Source organism: Sturnus vulgaris, chromosome 1 (genome assembly GCF_052056855.1).
Source record: "Sturnus vulgaris isolate bStuVul1 chromosome 1, bStuVul1.hap1, whole genome shotgun sequence".
NCBI lineage: Eukaryota > Metazoa > Chordata > Aves > Passeriformes > Sturnidae > Sturnus > Sturnus vulgaris.
In genome coordinates, this window is record NC_142243.1 from 118383994 (window position 1) to 118402235 (window position 18242).

Consider the following 18242-nt stretch of genomic DNA (forward strand, 5'->3'; position numbering starts at 1 on the left):
ACCCAGCAAAACTGGATGTACTCTGTAACTACTTCTTGCAATCCCAAACATGCAGATCAAGATTATCTATTGAAATGCCAGGCATAAGTTATTCATTAACTAAAACCATTCTGTAATTTTATTGATATATTTTGTGGAGTTCACATATTTTTGTACAGCAAACATAACACTGTAGGCCACAAGAAGCTGCAGCACTATTGTTTAATAGCAGCAAGGTATATTTTATAATCAGGGTATGTGGACAATAAATAGTCTGTTTCTTTGGATGTGAATGTTTAAAATGAAGTTCTGCTGCAGCTTCATAACGTGATTGCTATTTTACAGAGCTTATACACAAAAATATATATGCAATCTTTTTGTCTATATTTTATACAAATACAACAGTAGTTTGTGAATACATTTTAAAGTACATATACATGATAAGCAACTCAATTTCCCATATCACAGGATAGCAAATTTTAAATGCAAGAAACATATACAAATTCAGTCTGGAATGCAGGGTTTTCTGTATTCTTTTTTTTTTCTCTATTTTTTTGACTCAAAACTTTTATCATTAAAAACATTTTAGCATACAAGTCCAAACAATTTTTCCACTAGCTAAAAATATAATTTCAGCAATCCGAGTCAGGTTTGGGTGTGACATCATTCACCAATATACTCTTCCCAGTTTCTGTCTAAGGCTTTTAGTAACATACAGTATGTTCTTCACTCCACACCATATAAAAAGCCCACATTTAACACTAACTAGCAGTCCCCTATTTTTGTGAACAAGAGCTGGGCTTGTCAGCGTTTAAATTTGCATGTCCAAAATTTTACTTTTGCAAGTGCATATGAATACATTGTGGTGTTGCACAAAGTTCATTAATGACAAATTAAGTCACAGTATAAAAATATATCATACAACTATAGGTCTAGTATAGTCCTTTTTTCTATGGGTAAAAATACATCTGAATGAGACAGGGAGGTTTGTAGCACCATGACAGGAGTTGTATCCCAAGTTACATTAGCAGCATGATCCAATATAACAATATTGCAGGAGTGTTTCTGAGGAGATAAACATTCACTCTGGTTCAACTGTACCACTGAAGCTTATACTGAAAAGTGTTTACATATGATTAGCAATAGTTCTGTGTCACTTCCAGGGCTAGATAACTGTTATCAAAAGACACTGCCTTCCAACAAAAGTAAGACACCCTTATTGCATAAAAGCTTTGGGACTACCCAAACACATTTTGAACTACTGTGGCATTACTTGTAAGTTGAGCATGATGCTAAGTAAGCTGTGGTTTAAACTGTACACTGGGGGGAAGCAGGAGGGGCAGCTAAGCCTATAATGGTTTACTACATACCAGGTAAGTACATATATTTCAGAGGCTTATCTATAGACTGAGAAGAATACATGAGAAGCTGCTAAACCAGTGTATGAGACAGACATAACAAAGGATGCAGGATCCCCATAGCATTTATGGATGCAGGATCAGGCCCAAAGTTAACTTCAGACAGCAGCATAGCGATGATAGGATGTGATTAAAAAAAAATCTGTATCAAATACTGCATGTTAAATATTTTTGAAAAAGTTTACCATCAAGAATTCCAGAAGACACAGTTTGCAAATGGTGAGGACAAACTCCTAATTGTTTTTGACTGGTATTCAAAATGGCAGTAGAAGACAGTGTAGTTTGAAACATGTAAACCTAGTAAAAACCATTGTAAAACCCTTAAGAAAGACACACTGGTTCTGTGCAATATAGCAAATTGATAAGAAAACACTGTAAAAATGTACCTGTTTAAAATTACAATGTCTACCATTTTGTACACAAAGCATTATACCAAAGGCCTACATATATGTAATCTAATGGCACTTGAAACAAATTATAATAAAAGGTTTTATAATAAAAAGCATAACCTGTAAGAAATTTTCTTAAAAGGTTTAGGTTTTCTTTTTGAAAGTGCTATATCTTGTAATATGTGTAACATAGAGGTTGACCAAGCTTTATTTTAAAAAATATTGGCCTATAATACAAGTTTAGCTCACTAGGCAAATGATCCTGAAAATATGTACTCTTAACATTCATTATTAGCTTAATAAAGCAATCAGCTCTGGCTCATGTTTCAGTCAGTATATGGTTTTTAAAAACCGCTACTGCCAAATTAACAATAAATCACTCTATTCCACAATTTACTACTAAATAAAGCACAAGCAACAAATACACAAAAATATATATATTAAAAAAAAAAAAAAAAACAACAAAACAACCTTACTAGAAGTTTAGAAGTTGCACAAAGAGTGGTGCATGATCAGCCAGCCCTCCCCCCTCCCACCAAGAATCCATGGGAAATCAAGAAAATGGGGTTTAAAAACTGATGGTTTAGTAGTGGCCAATATTGACTCTGCCTAAGCAATGCTCAAAAGCACTCTGGTGGTGTTGGTATTGCTTAAAGGGTCAGTCTGCTTCCACGTTACCCTACATCCTGGTTCAGCTGCAAACACTCTGGGTGCAGACACCCACTGAAACCCTGACTGAATGAGGTTCAATATCTTGTCTGAGGTCTCTGTTTCTCAAGTGAAATGTACATCTAACTCCAAGTGAAATGTCAATCCCTTTTCAGGAAGCTAAGGCACGAACAATGTAATAAGGGTTCTGGCTACGCACTAAGAAACGGGTGTTGGCAAAGTGTTTGTGGGTTTTGTTTTTTATGAAATCTTTCGGCAGCTGGGGCCGATAACAAATGGCTCCAGACTGGAAATTCGTGTGCCAGAGGCTGCCCAGGGAGGGCAGCGCTGCCTGGCCACGCTGCTGTGCCAGCTGAGGGATGCCAAGCACTTGCAGCTTTCCTCTGCTGCAGGGAGAGTCGCAGATGCTCAGCTCCATGCAGGACATAACCCACTGGAGGAATTAAGTCCATTTATCTTCATCTCAGATTAAAAGGATTGAGAATAAGCCCAAGTTTTTCTTAGATGCGTTACGGTTGTTCATATAAACTAGAGTTACATTCGGTTGCATTCAGCTTGTGCTCTGTTCATCTGTGTTTTTCTTTCCTTTAGAAAGGTGAATGGAAAAAAAGCAATATTGAACAAATCATTCAACTAAAGATGTAAGCAAGCGAGCAATCTGTTTCACAGAAACCAGAGGAAGCAGTCGTGAAGCAGAGCTAAACGCCCACTTTGAGATAACATGCTCCTAAACTCAAAATCTAGGAGTAGTTTGCAGAATTTCAAAAGGTATTTTCCTTATTAATACATCCTTATTTTAATGCCTTTGGAACACAAACACATTTATAAAAATGTTATTTTTCAGTAATAAAATTTAAATACACATATGTATAAAATAGTAAAACCACACCTGCATATTGCTCCTAGCATTAAAAAAAACAGTAGGAGCTACTGATAAAACATCCGGAGCATGAGCTCCTTAAATGGGAGCAACTTTTGTTTCTGTGAAGTATATTTAGTTTAACCACTTAAAACCTTATATGAATCCTCATTATTGTTTGAGAGATACTAATGTACTTAATTTCCATTTTTTAATTCCTTGTACAAAAATGACAAGGAAAATAATGTTATTGTTGAATTACAGCAAATCTAGTTTGCTTTTATGCATCACAGGGCTGGTTGTTTTTTTAAGGTTTTTTTTTCCTCTTTTGGTTATTAGGGGTTGGGGAATAGAATATATTGCATTAGGTAAAAAGTGGTGTAAGCAATATGCTTTTACTTCACTCCTAAGAGTCCTGTCTTTAAATCTTGGCAATGGGCAAAAAGTCCCTAACCAAGTACCCAGGTGTAGAAAGTGTGATTAACATCTAACTTGTTGCTTAGGAGGACATAACACACCATGTAACACAACTGAAAAGATCACTCCAATAAAAACAAAACAAAACAAAACAAACTGATAGCTGCAAATTTACATTCACTTTCTGACTGCACACTAGTTTTGAACTGAAAATAGGTACACACTTTCTGGCTGGACTTGATCCACCCTTTGGCGGTGGCAGCGGGGAGAAGACTGACGCCTACAAATGTGAACACACTACTGGAAGGTTCCTATGCAGTACTCTTTCTATGCTACTAAAGAGAAAAAAAACAGCAAGTTAAGAATTAAAACAAAAACTGCGACAAAATATTTGCATTACTACCTTACAACACTTTTATATTTCAAGATCAGCCATTAATTTTGCCTGTTTCCCTATACCAGAGTCACGAAAGCACAACAACACAGTTTCAAATTCAACTTGAAACATCTGTCATTTAGGCAAGCAGAGATTCTCTGTCGAAATTCTGTTCAGCCCTAATTTTAGAGAATTACACTAAATTTTTTTTCTTCTGTTATCCATAACAGGCCACCAAAATTTAAGCCAGAAAATGGCAAAATTCTTAACAACTTTTATAATGACTTCAATACAAGTCAAAATGCTATATATATGTACATGTGTATATATGGACTTCTATATATACACACACAAGTTTTCAGAAAAATCTGAATTCTACATTTATTTTAAAAATTTAGATTTGTCATTATAGAACAGGTCAGATGTGTTGCCACTTGGGAAGAGGATTTGTTTGGAAACAGACTGGAGAATTTTTTTCCCAAATCTCAGGAATCCTTGTGATACATATTTTAAATGGATTATTTGCAAATAGTAAAATATATTAAAAGGTAAAAGTGGCAGTTCTACCACTGACATCAATAAAACAGAATAGCTGGTATGGTTGAAAAAGTTTTAAAAACAGGATGAGTGTTGTGAGTTTGCCTGGGATGACTTTCTACTGAACATTTTAAATGTGTAAATTGGCAGTGAAAATGAAAACAATACAATGAGACTGTTAAAAAACCCAACAAACCAAAGTAAACACAGCTGAGAATAAACACTTTCAAAACATTTTAAAAAAGTTAATTTAAATTTCTTACTGGCTTCATGAGATTGGTACTGTACAAAAGCAGAGAATTTATAATGTCTTATAGTAGGCACTAAGTTAAAAATGGTCACCTAAGGCATTTCTACAAATAGACAGTTAACAAGCCAGCTTTGTACATCCTATTGGAAAGCTTGATGAAATCGTGGTAGGGTGGTGGTTGTGCTTAGACTGCTTGTGAAAGCTGCTGACAATGAGTGCAGAGACCCAAGACCTATACTATTGCTAGGATCTTGTGGATCCTGGGTTTGTGGTGGAAGTTGAGTCATAGAAGAATGTGCCTCCTCTTGCGTATAACTCATCCCGAGGTTTCCCACCGAAACAGAAGGGTTATAGGGAGGGCCATTTACAGGTATGAAGTTGAACAGCTGAGAGAAGTCCAATGATGGGGCGTTTAGAGGTTCGCTAATAGGAACGGAGCCCTTGGAAAGGGAAACTTCCCCAGACCCATCATCTAGTGGCCCTACTTGTGGATCCAGCCCTAGTTTTGATGAAGATGCTTGAGAATCCTGGGATGAAGAAGGCATACCACTTTGCAACTCCATTAAGTAACTTTCAATTTCCCCTTTCAATGGCTGTTCTTTTTCAGGCATAGAAATTGAGTATGAGGTAGTACCGAGCGGATATTTCAACGATAGCTGGTGAGAAGGGTGGACAGACTCCATATCTATTGGACAAGGCATTCCCAATGGTAACGATGTGGCAACCATTTGGTGTGCAGATGCAGAACTCTGCATGGACTGAATCTGAGTGTTGTAGAGATTTAATTGCAAAGTGTTTGTAAATGGCTTTGATGTCAGTTCACTGGAAGGTAAAGACATCACTGGAAGCAGCTCATCCTTAATAGGCACAGAAACATTGCAGGTAAAGGGATCTAGAAGGTCCATTGGCTCTGTTTTGACCTTCAAAAGTTCTTGGTTGTGACTTTTCTTCATGTGGCGCGTGAGGTGATCCTTCCGCCCAAATCTCTGTGCACAGTACTGACAGAGGAAGTCCTTTCTTCCAGTGTGCACTACCATGTGTCTGCGGACATCCTTTCGGGTGTAGAACCGACGATCACAGTGTTCACACTGGTGCTTTTTCTCCTTCACTCCACCCGATGACTTGCCTGCATGAGTTTTTAGGTGCTCCAGCAGCACTCCTGTGCTTTCAAAGGTCTGCAAACATACCTTACAGGTGAGGTCACCACTTGTTGCAGCATGCAAAGCCAGGTGACGTTTGAACCCAAGCTTGGTATTGTAGTTCTTTCCACATTCTTCACACTTAAAGGCCTCTTTGTTGGGATTGTGTGTATGTAGGTGATTCTTTAGGTGATCTTTTCGGTGAAACATTTTCTCACAATAATTACACTTGTGGGTTTTCTCAGGAGAATGAGTAGCCATATGCCTTTAAACACAGATATATTCTGTAAGTAATTATTTTGATCAAAAAACACACATGCTCATTTTTTAATGGCAGCTAAATACTACACTAAGGGCTGCTTTGCAACAGAACCTTTTAACTGAAAGCATGACACTACAAAGACAGTTTGACAAATTTAAATATAGCAAAACGCGAGCCATTTCTCTTAAATTGACACTTTAGTTTTGGTGGATTTTAGCTACTGTAACAGGGGTATATGGGCAAGTATGAAAGTACTCGTGTAAAAGTCCATAGCCAAAGAACTTTCAGTCCATACTCTTTTTCTTGTGACAATTCCTTATACAAATGAAAATTCTACGCTCATTAAAAACAAAACAAAACAAAACAAAACAAAAACAAAAACAAACAAACAGAAAACAAAAGCATAAAACAAATTAAGAAACAAAATCAAAGACATTAGCTTGCAAACTTAGGTAATTTAGAATTCTAGAAACAATCCAATGACTACTTTAATTAACACATCCTCTCTGCAATCAGCTGAAGGCGTACAGAAATATATACTTTTACACGGCTTAACACGGCCAACATAAAATAGATAATATAATCTGAAAGATAAATAGAGTTTAATACCTTAGTAATTTGTACTTAGAAACAAAGGCCTTGGTGCAGTCTTGTTGTGTGCACTTGTAGGGCCTCTCTCCTGTGTGAGAGTATGAGTGAACCTTTAATTTCTCAACACTGTTAAAGGCCTTGTCACACAGTTGGCAAGGAAAGTTTTTTCTTGGTTTGGTTTCACCACGCTTACGTTTCCCTGAAGGGACTTTCTGGGTATCTCTTACTTCTGACAAATCACCAGGAATGACAGTGGCCATCGCAGCCTAAACCAGGCCTTCTTGTTGGACACTTGGGAATTGCCCAACTCCACTAAATGATTTAGCTTTAGATGGCTTCTCAAGTTTCATGTGGTCGTAAAAGAAAGCAAAAGGGGACTGGAAAAAAAAAATAAGAAACAACTAGTTTGTAACTAAACTTAGATTTTGAAGTTTACTTGCTATGTGATGCTTCTGAATAAAACTTAAAAATAAAGTTAGGTTCAGCTGGTCTAATGTAATACCTACAGGTTTCTTTATACTATTTGCTGCAACTCTTAAAACGCATTGCTCAGGATGAACAGATCCACATATGCCCTGAAATCACACCTCACAACCTTCCCCTGAAACACTGATGGAGAACAGCAAAGTGTCTGCCAGATTAAGGGAGGCATCAGGCAAAGAGCTTACCTACCCAGGCACCTTTTGGCAGCTTCTGATTTCAAAGGAATTACAGCTGCGCCTGTGGTGTTTGCACAGACTTCCATGCACACACGTGCACACACACACACACACACACACACACACACACACAACTATCAAAGTGAAAGTCTGTAAGCCTCAAAATGTTTGAAAACCTGCAAAAAACGCAGCAGTACCCATGCTGACACTATGGAGGGCAAAGCTCATGTTCTCTTTCAGATGTACCTCCTTCCCCATGATTACTGCACATCTGCACATCTACTCTAGCAAAATGCATGCGCTGCCAATAATGCTTAATAGCAGGTGAAATTCTCCTGTAAACTCATCCTCTGCTAAGAGAGACTTGATCTATGAATGACAGAAGTCCCACGGATTAGGGTTAGATTAGACAGGTCAGGGTTTTATCAGCTCAGTGCTGGAGACCCCCAGCCTCCTTATGCTACCCTGTGAGACATGAAGGCTGTAAGTATTGACACTCAGGCTAGCTCAGCATGGAGGCTCCAAGTCCTGCCCCTGTGGCATAGCAAAATGTGAACTAAACAGAAGGCTTTCACTGTCAGGAGATGCATGATGTGATCTTTGTGTCTGACTTGTGGGTGAGAAGCTTTAGATTTGTCATCTGGTATCATATAGTGGCAAGTGGGCACCTGCCATCACAGGGCACTCAACAGCCCTCCTTTGTCAGGGATTGCTGACAGCTTTGCTTTATCCTTACAGCACAACTGCTACTATAGATACCAAAATCTTGTGCTACCCATAGTGGGAAGGGTGGAGCGTAGCAGCAGCAGGGACAAGGAGGGCAGCAGGACAGCACTCAATGCAAGCATTTGGGAGGGCTGGAAAGCCCCAAAATTTAGCCTTTCTCCCTTGAAAGTGTCACCAGCCACCCCCAGCCCCGGTGTCGTGGCTGGCAGCTGCCGTTCCCTCCGGTCTCTGCCGGGGCAGATGCGCAGGAGGCGGCCGGGCCGGGCGGCACCGGGGCCGGGCAGTGTCCGGGCCAGGGCTCAGTGTCCGGGCAGAGCCACAGCCACGGCAGCAGGGCTGGGAAGCTGCAGCTGCTGGGACAGGTGGAGCTGGACAGCTGGAGCCGGGCAGGCACCACCAGGCTGCAGCTGCTCCAGCCCAACTGGAAAACAAATCGGGCTCTTCCCTGCCGGCAGTGAGGGAGGCCGGGTCGCTGAGAGGGAGCCTTGCCTTAGCTGTCCTCTCACCCCTGCTGAGGCTCAGCAGAGATGGAGGGAGAGCAACACCCAGGTGTGCTGGGGGAAAACTACACGCTCCTCGCAAATGCCCCAGCATGGTCCTGGAAGAAAGCGAGAAGGAAGGAATGCTTGTGTTTTCCTCAATGCATGGCAGGACAGGACAAGCAGGGAGAGGAAGAAGGGGAAGTGCTCTTTAATGTCTGCATTTTAAGAAATCCTCAGACTGAGACCTCCATTTGAAATATACAGAGTATGTCTAAGCCTTTTCCTCCCTTCTCCCTGTTTTCCCTTGTCTTTGGAGGAGGAGTGAAGTACTGGCACACCAAGATGGAAAGCTGCTTCCTTTCAACCCTGAAGTCCTTGAATGACAGGTTAAGCTATGCTACCTCCTTTAAACAAGCAGTTTTGCAAGACCACCTTATTCTCTTAAATGTTATAAGGAAACACTAACTTCTTTTAAAGATACCTAGCAAGAGAAAAGGCATTTCTTTAAGGACTCTCTTGTTTTCAGATATGTTTAAAACTCATTCCCACTTGTGGGATGAAGCCTGGAGACATCAGTTCCATGAGTGGGAAAATGCACAGGTCTTCAAAGTATCAGCTTAATTTTACTTTCTGTCTCATAATCTAGCTCACTAATTCTAGTTTGTACGGAGCAGTTGTTTGGAGACCTAGGAGCAATAATTTTTTCAATAAAAGTAAATGAAGACCAGTTCCAAAGACTTCAATGAAGCCACCAATGTAATCAAAATGAGAGTCTGATTAACATCAAAGTTGTGATATATCTGTGTATTGAAAGGTGGTTTTTTTTTAATACAGGCTTTAATCAGAATCCAGTAATAAAATTAGTTTTGTTCTTCTGTTAATGAACACACTGGTCTTCAATGCATATTGGCCTGAATGTAGAATGAAATTTTGCTTTAGTCTAATCTCTCCTGACAAATGAAGTTCAGGGGGGAGAAAAAAAACCCAACCTGACCTACACTTGCACAGAGTACTTCTATAGCACACAGGCACCTGCACGAGACCCACCACACAGAGCTAAGAACACAGCAGTCACAACCCTTACTGCATGGTCAGGGCACACTTACAGCCCCAATGGGGTACAAGGGATCCAGCCCCTCTGGCTTCCCTGCCAAATCCATACCTAGTCTGAGACAGGGCAGGCAGGACTAGCAGAAAAGGCAAGGGAACAGCCTCCACAGTCTGCTGCACGAGAGTGGAACTACTTCAGCCATGCTGGGTCCAGCATGTGGACTCGGTGCCCAGACAGTGAGAAGAGAAGCGGGGACACAGGAAAGATACAGGGAAGGGGGATGAGCCACCACAGAGAGGGAGATTGGACAGAATCCAGATGGGGGTGTAGGGCTAGGGAGGCTCAGGGAGTACTGCACAGGCATTGGGAATATCTAAGGACATGAGGATAGGGGTGAGCTGGTAACACTGGGGTGGGTGGAAAGCAACTGAACGTGCATCAAGCTGGGGAGATGCAGGATATGAGGCCATGCAGAAGGGTGCTCTGCAGAATCTGATGTGATGTCAGAAGCAGCCTTTGTTGTGAAACAGCATATTAAGCTTAACAAATTAACATCTGACAATTTCTCACTCCTTTTCTCAACGCAAAGATCACACTTCAGGCTGGAGACCATCCTATATTCAGGCCAATACATAATTATTGTTATCTTCTCCAAAACTTGAGGTAGCCTAGCTGCTGTACCAGTCAGAACATTCACAGGGATGAAGAATTTGGGTTTTGTTCCTCTACAATCAAAACTAATTAAGCTGACTTTGAACTGTGTTTAAGTGTCCTTAAAAATGCATAATCAGAACAAATATCGTGTGGATCCAATCTTTGACAATGACAGCATTTTATTAAAAAACACGTATGCACTATTATCTCAGTATCACTTCTCAATAGGTAAGGCAATTAAGAATGTCAGTATTGATCTCTGAATAGCAAATAACTACTTTTTTCCTTTTTCTGGGATGTGGATATATAGACTGAGCAATGAAGATAAAACTTTAAAAAAACACTGATCCTCAAATATTAATTTTTCCAAAGACCAGCTGAAAGAATTTTATGAGTAAAATTGCCTGCTTGTGTCTCAACATATTATCACTTTAAATCCACATTCTTACTGGTACTTTCTCAACTGCAGGATGAATGATTATATGCAGTATGAAATATAACAAACACATTACACAAAAGCTTATATATAATACTATTTTTAAAGAAGCATATACTTAATGCAGGATTAAAGCAGCCTCTGTTCAATGCACACCTGATGTTTGCCCACTAAAGTCCTCAGATTTTGGTCTTAACCAGTTCCGCTGACTCTTCTTGGAGGAAACCAGAATCCAGTACTTCCCATTTTTACTGGTCTGAAAAACAAAAGGAACAATGGACTAGACTCCAGCGAAACCAGTGCATTCATCAAGGCTGTGATGCAGCAAGACCAGGGATTGGAAAGAATCGGAAAGGAAAAGTTAAAAGGGACAGATCCAACCCATGCACAGAACATTATATACTGTTAATTATAAACTGTAGGAATCATTCTTGCATTATCAGTAGCAATTATGCACTTCAATTTGCAGTATACTTACATAATTTCAACTAATGCTATGCTGGACAGTGACACATAAAGAGATAAAATTAGACAAAAGCAAAGGAGTTTTCATAAAGTTAAAAAAAAAAAAATCCACAGACCACAAATAATTTAGATGTAACAGCAAAACATGTGAAATGCTGGGCCCAGACTTGAGCTTCTTACTCAGAAAGAACTGAGTAAGAGAAGATTCTGGATTAGGCCCAACTTTACTAGAACCTAATGCCTTCATTCTGCTTAATTATACAGGAAATAGCAGCTTAAAAGGTGACCTGCAAAGGAAAATAAAATTAATTTTAAAAAAATAATAAAACCTCTTAATGATGAACATGCTACAGGTAAATCCCAAAGGAGGACAAGTCTAGGTATGCCTGAGCAAGCTGAGAGGGCCTTTTTGGAATTTCCCTTATATTTCCCTTTCCCCTGCCATCATCCTTTTGTAAATCTGCAGCAGGTCTTCCTTTTCTTGCTAGAAGGCCTCCTGGATGACATAGGTATACACAGAAAACATGTTCAGTGCCTCATTATAATGGGGAGGTTTCTCCTGTCCAATTCTTCCAGATGTGTAAGGGCAAAGCCCTATACAGTGCTCATACCCCACAGCAGGCTGAAACTGTTTGGCAGGAGCCCTGTAGTAATGTAACATTTCCCCCCACACAAAACATTTTCCCTTCTGACTTGCCATTCACTCCAGAAATCATTCATTCCTTTGATACAGAGTTCAGCTCTGCACAGCCCCAGCATCCTCTGTTGGTGAGCATGAATGTGAGCAAACAGGTGTCCCTAAACATCAATTAATGTCAGAAGTGCTTCAGAGCAACCAACCGAAGCTCTCTGATGGCTGAGGAACATTTATGTGGGGCTTTGTATATACAGGCAGGAGGCAGAAACAGCTCCAGTACCTAAAGAAAAAGTTTTGTTTTCAACTAATGAGTACAACCCTCACCTCCACTTTTTGAGGTCCCCAAATCACCTTGTTTAAGGGAGAAATCGCTGGTGACTCCTTACCTCCTCTCCCAGCAAGACCCTTATAAATCTGTTCCCCTGCAATGCCCATCTCAACATCTTCCACTGTCACAAGGGAAGAGTTTCATTCCCCAGATGTTTCTACTAATGTACTATTGTTAAGTAGACAATATATAAGACAGACACATACATGTAATGGACTAAGTCCTCATGGACTTAGTACCTTCACTATTCACATTTACAGACTATTTCCTGCTTAGAAAAAAGACCCAAACAAATTCTGTTAAAATATTATAAAGTCCTCTCAGTGGCATTTAACTTTCTCTTAAATGTTTATAGTCCTCAGTGCTCACCACACACCTAAAGTCACTCTAGCAAAAAGCAGATGCCCTCAGAGACAGGCCACTACAGACATGGAAGGACTATGGAATCAGGGGAAAATGAAGCAACTGGAACAAGTAAATAAACAAGATAAACACGAGATGTAGCTAAAATGATGAGGAGAAGGAAGGAGGACAGTCAGGTACTCTCATTTATTCATTACCTTAGGAATACAGCAAAATCACAATACAATGGATGCAAGTGAGGGCAACGCTACAATTAGTAGGATCTCGATTTCTATAGGGCCATTATTATGTAAAGAGCTCAACAACATACACACAAGGGGGCTACTGGGCAGGATTAGGTGAAAAGATAAAATAATTCCTGTGTTTTGCAACAATAAGCATGCTATTGGATAAAAGACTTTTCCTTATGCACGGAAGACAAAAGTTGTCCACGGCAATGCTGATTTCCAGACCATCTGTCTCAGAAGGTTTTGGTATTAGAAAATGTCTGAGGCATAATACTGGACAAAGATGTACCGTTCTCCTTGTAACTGCTTATGGTCATAGTGTTACAAGCTTCACCTAGATGAGGTAGGAAGAATTTTTAATGAATAACCAAGTATTCTCCACACGAAGCAGAGAAGCATCATACAGCAGAATGCATCATCACACACATGTGCTCAAAGCCCACTTGGGTACTAGTAACAAAACACTACTTCTCTAATTTGTCAGACTTCCTACAATTCTTACAGTTTACCCCAGATCTTCCAGAATTTATGAAGCACCAATTTTGCTAAGTCTCCAAACACCTTGATAATTGCAGGTTAGACAGTATTTGAATTTCAACAAAAAAAAAGTAGAAGATTATCTTCCTTATGTGGAAGATAAATATAAAATATAAAATAACTCTATTCCTTTTCAATATTAAAAAGTGTAACACTTTCTTTCCCCAAATTACAGTTCCTATTTAAAAACCCGATAAAATAGTTACACTTGAAAATATTTTAAAACGTTTGATATCTCAGCTAAAAGGGTAATGAAGACAATACAGAAATATAACCAATAATCCTCCTCCTAACTTGCATTTCATACTTAAAGGGTTCAAGCACAGTAAAGGAAAACAAGTTTCACGGCTATTTTCTTTCAAAATAAAAGAGCAATAGTGAGAACACAGTACTGAGAACATTTTGCCTTTTATATAAAACAGCAAATCTAGCTTCCTGAATCCTGAATCAATTCCTGAAATCAGTCAGTTTTAAACCAAAGGAAGGGTCCTAGAAATATCAGAATCATAATAATGGTAGAACGCAGTAAGGAGTTAAAAGCATTAGAGTCATCGTGGGTTTCAAATATTTCTTTAAGGAAACAAAAAGGAAAGTGGTTACTTACCCTAGGGAAACTGTGATTCTTTAAGAAGTGCTGTCCGCACAGATCCCAGGTGAGCACGTACTCACACGGACAGGACCAAGTCTCTGAAGTCAGTTATGTCCATCCAGGCTGTGCCTGTGAACCCTCCCAGCCCTGCCCGAGGCAAAGGACTCCCCAGCAGTGCCAGGCTCACCACTGCCCCACCTAGCACGGCCAGCAGCAGGGGCAGCTCCCACCTCTGCTCTTCACTCGCACCGTGGCACAAATCCAATCGCGTGCGCCACTGCCATCAACGCGCTGCTTCGGCAAGGGCAGCCTCCCTCTGCCCTGCTGCTCCCACACCTGTGCTCCCACCTCAGCAGTTCAGGTATGATGTGAACCGAGCTCACAAGGTTTGCTGTGGCTGATGAAAGGGAGCAGGGGCATGGGACAGAAATACATGGGCAAGAGCTGATGTCCTAGCTGGAACTGTGGTGCGAGGTTCGGAAAGATGAAACACCGACTGGCATCCCAGTTGAGGAACAAAGAGGATGAACAAGTGCAACCCAAGGATACAAGGAGTTGCTGCTGCTCAAGGTGGTAATGGAGCAAACTAATCTCAGTATGCCCCAGTCCAACCTCTCTCAGGTTTGCCAGCAGTAAAGACCCATTCAGATTAAAGGACAACAGATGACTTTTGGTGCCTCTACTGCCAGCCACCATTACAGTAATTTTTCCTCTTTTCTGTACCAGGTGACTAATAGTCTAAAAAGTACTGACAAATGAAATCTGCTCTGTTGGAGCCAAGCAGGGATAGCTGGAGGAGCTGAGTTGGTGAAATCATCAGCAAGAGACAGCTGATTTAGCCACTCAGTGTGGCTCAGAAGAGCCAAAATGACTGTCAGACAGCACCTCCATCTGTAGAGAGGCAATCACTGGAACAGGCTGCCCAGAGAAGCTGGATGCCCCATCCCTGAAAGTGTTCAAGGGGACAGGTTGGATGGAGCTTTGAGCAACTTCATCTAGTGGAAGGTGTCCCTGTCCATGGCATGAGGGCTGGTACTAGATGATCTTTTAAATCCCTTCCAATCCAAACTCTTCTATGACTCCAACTACAAACCTCACCCCCTTCAGCTGGGGCTCTTAAAATGGCACAAATGTTGCCAGAGCTCCTGAAGATGAAGGAATCTAACCCCAGGCAGCCAAAGAAGGAGCACCATGTGGTCTACTCTGGCTTTCCCTGTGCTGTGGGCTTACACACAAGCCTTCCCTAGGCAGTTCTATTTTGTGGGGGAGCAGATCTAATCCTCCTGCTGATATAGCAGTTGGAAGGGGCTGAGGGCAGAAGTGGCAAAGTGCCTGCACTGCTCCAGGACAGCATGCCAGAACCTGCAGCCCTGCAAGGCTCAGACACCCTTCCTGGATCAACAAGGATCAACGTGCCTACTGCACACTTGTACGGGCCTCAGAGACAGAGCAAGAGGTCTGACCGGCTCTGTAGAAAAACACTGGATTTTTTGCAGCAGAAGCTTCAGCTCAAGAGTAGCTGCAGGCAGCAGAAGATACAACTCCCCACCTGTGGCTTTCAGAGATCCCTCTTAGAGAGAATTAACTTTCCACAAGGGAGGATCTCAGATGAAGAAGCTGATCCCACCAACAGAAACAGTCAAGCAGGTAAGAAAAATCCATGTAAGGATGTTGAAGTATTGATGGCTTTAGGGGTGCCTTTCTCCAAATCGCATTTAAATCAAGTCTTCTGACTGATTCTGGGGTCTACATCCCTGCTTATGTTTGGCAGGCTATTTGATCTGCATTTATTTGAACAGCATGTCACTATTTAAAAGAGACTGCTGAGGGAGCCTGCTCACCTTTGCCATATTTAGAATGAGAATCCTGGCTTTGGTAGGAAGATGCTGATCCTCCCCCATTTGTTCTTGGCTGAATAGGGGTGGAGGGGGAAAGGTGCAACAAAGGTTTGATGCTGGTAGACAGAAGAATGGGCATTCTAGGGTGAGACAACCAGAAGTGAGTTTGGCCATGAAGTCTGACTAGGCCAGGAGAGGCTCACACCTGCACTTTCACAAAGTGCAATTTAAATTTCTGTCTGCTTTTTTGTGTAATTTGGAAGAGATTTGAACAGCAAGCAACATGTACAGACACCTGGCACAATTGTCTAAAAATAAGGCACTGCCAAACAGCAGGAGGGACAGATCTTGGCCCCCAGAGCCCTGTCTCTGGCACTTTGGCCTTTTGTACAGCAGGCAGTGAGAGGGGAGAGCTGGCAGGTACCCTACCTGAGAGCAGCTGGGAACCAGCCAGGCTTTTACAGCTCTTCTTCCCTCATAAGATGACAGACAGATGAGAAAAGACACAGGGGTCCAATACTGAGGCCCCAGTGGGACAAGATGGCACTGAGAGGTGGGTGATGCCACTTGGCCTGCTGCGTTTTCAGACAGCAGTTACTGCAAATAACCATTCAAAGATGCAGGCACTGGCCCTATGGTACAGTGGTGCTTTATGTAAAAGGAGCTTGCACATACATGCCAACTAATCACAGAAGAACAGATAGTGTTGCTGTGTGGGTTTTAAAAAAATATATACAAGACTATTATTTTTCTTATCTTGAACTTCAGGACCTGCTTATAGTGCATGGCTCAATTCAGGGAAATCCTGCTCCAAGGATTCAAGCTCCAGCCTACAGTGTAGAGGAGTGGCTGAGGGAGCATGGTAGGACAGCAGTGAGAGCATGCACGGGCTGCAGGAAGATACAACCAAATCCCCAAATCCAGGCATGCAGAAGGAGAACTGCCTGCAAAAGCTGCTGCAGGAAAATGGAATGATGTGGGCAAAACAGTGAAAATATCTCTCCAGCAATCTTAGATACAAACATAAGAATGACTTAGAGATAATAACACATAAGAGTTCACCCCTCAGGGAAACAGCCTAACATCTAGAACACAATGAAATAACATAACCACTGAAACTAAAACCAGGCAAACCATTGTAGTCTACTGTTAGTAACAGCACATTACTAATATCTACTGTGTGCATAACGATGATTATGCTGCAAAGAATATTATATAGAAGATAGAAAAAGACAAGATTCATCAATACTAGATTTTATTTAAGGCTTTGCTGTTTGGGTTTTCTTTAAACATCAACAAAGCAGAGAAACCTACAGAAACTGCAGGCACTTGAGGAGAAAAAAATCCCAGTCTGAAATTTAGGTAGCAATGGAAACAAATGCACTAAAATTATTAGACACATTTCTTTTCTTGTGGGCAGCAAATACACAGATTTCAGCAGTAAACATCTGTTAAATATACATATCTTTTATTTATTCATAAAGCAAGCACTTGGAGGAAAAAAGCCACTAGATTCCTGTGGGACAGTAACCATCATACAAAAATAGGTATTTGTATAGATATGACTATTAAGTTCAATTTTTTTTCATTGTCATAATTCTATGCAATTCTGAGAGCTGTACTACAGTCATGAAATTTTGACAATTAACTTTTTAATTTCAGAAAGCAACTCATTCTTATAATATGCTACACTAGAAAGAGGATTACATAACTTATTTTTCAGAATATACAACAAAAATTCTATCATGCTTGCCCTTTTTTTGTTCCTTAAGTTTCTGGAAAAGTAAAACATGGACTTACTAATGTTTATTTTAGCATGACCTAATAGTCTGTAATTTAAAGGAAAAAAAAATCACAATACCATCCAGCATCTCTTTGTGGGCATTCCATGTTTCAGATTACTTAGGTCCACTTTAAATCTTGAGAGCTCAGTTTTGGTTACTAAATGTTCCAAAGGATTCTTGGTTATATACTAAATTAAAGGAAACGAGCTGCTTGGAGCTAACCCATCTGACGATTGTGGTTTTATGGACTTTTTAAGAATCTCTATGGCACTGCATAGATGTTTTTCTAAAAACTTTGGAGAGACCGTGATACAAATAACACTGTTAGTGTAATTACTGTTAGAATTTTTAAAACCTGCGGAAGTGTTTTCATTTGTTTTGGAATGACACCACCACCACCACCAGCCCTCCTCCTCAAGAATAATCTGCACCCATTTTTAAAGTGACGATGCTTTTGTGAAAACAAAACAAAACAAAACAAAAGCTTTGTTCTAGTTAATCTGCATATAGGCCCATGCTATTTTTATAATAAAATGCAAAAGCAAATCCTTGCACATGCAAGCACAAATACACAATCTAA

General features: G+C 40.6%; 1 protein-coding gene across 2 annotated transcripts in view; it reads right to left on the bottom strand.

Moving 5' to 3' along the window:
* Window positions 1-88: 88 nt before the first annotated feature.
* PLAG1 (PLAG1 zinc finger) overlaps window positions 89-18242 on the bottom strand; it is a 51882-nt gene continuing 33728 nt past the window's right edge. Inside the window, exons 2-4 of one of the 2 annotated variants that reach the window (XM_014873086.2) lie at window positions 11051-11150; window positions 6905-7263; window positions 89-6298 (exon numbers count right to left, since the gene is read on the bottom strand). In XM_014873086.2, coding sequence (XP_014728572.2) covers window positions 5035-6298; window positions 6905-7146 — 1506 coding nt within the window. In that variant the 5' untranslated portion in view covers window positions 7147-7263; window positions 11051-11150 and the 3' untranslated portion in view covers window positions 89-5034. The remainder of the gene's footprint in view (window positions 6299-6904; window positions 7264-11050; window positions 11151-18242) is intronic. The other variant, XM_014873088.2, reaches the window with a different exon arrangement.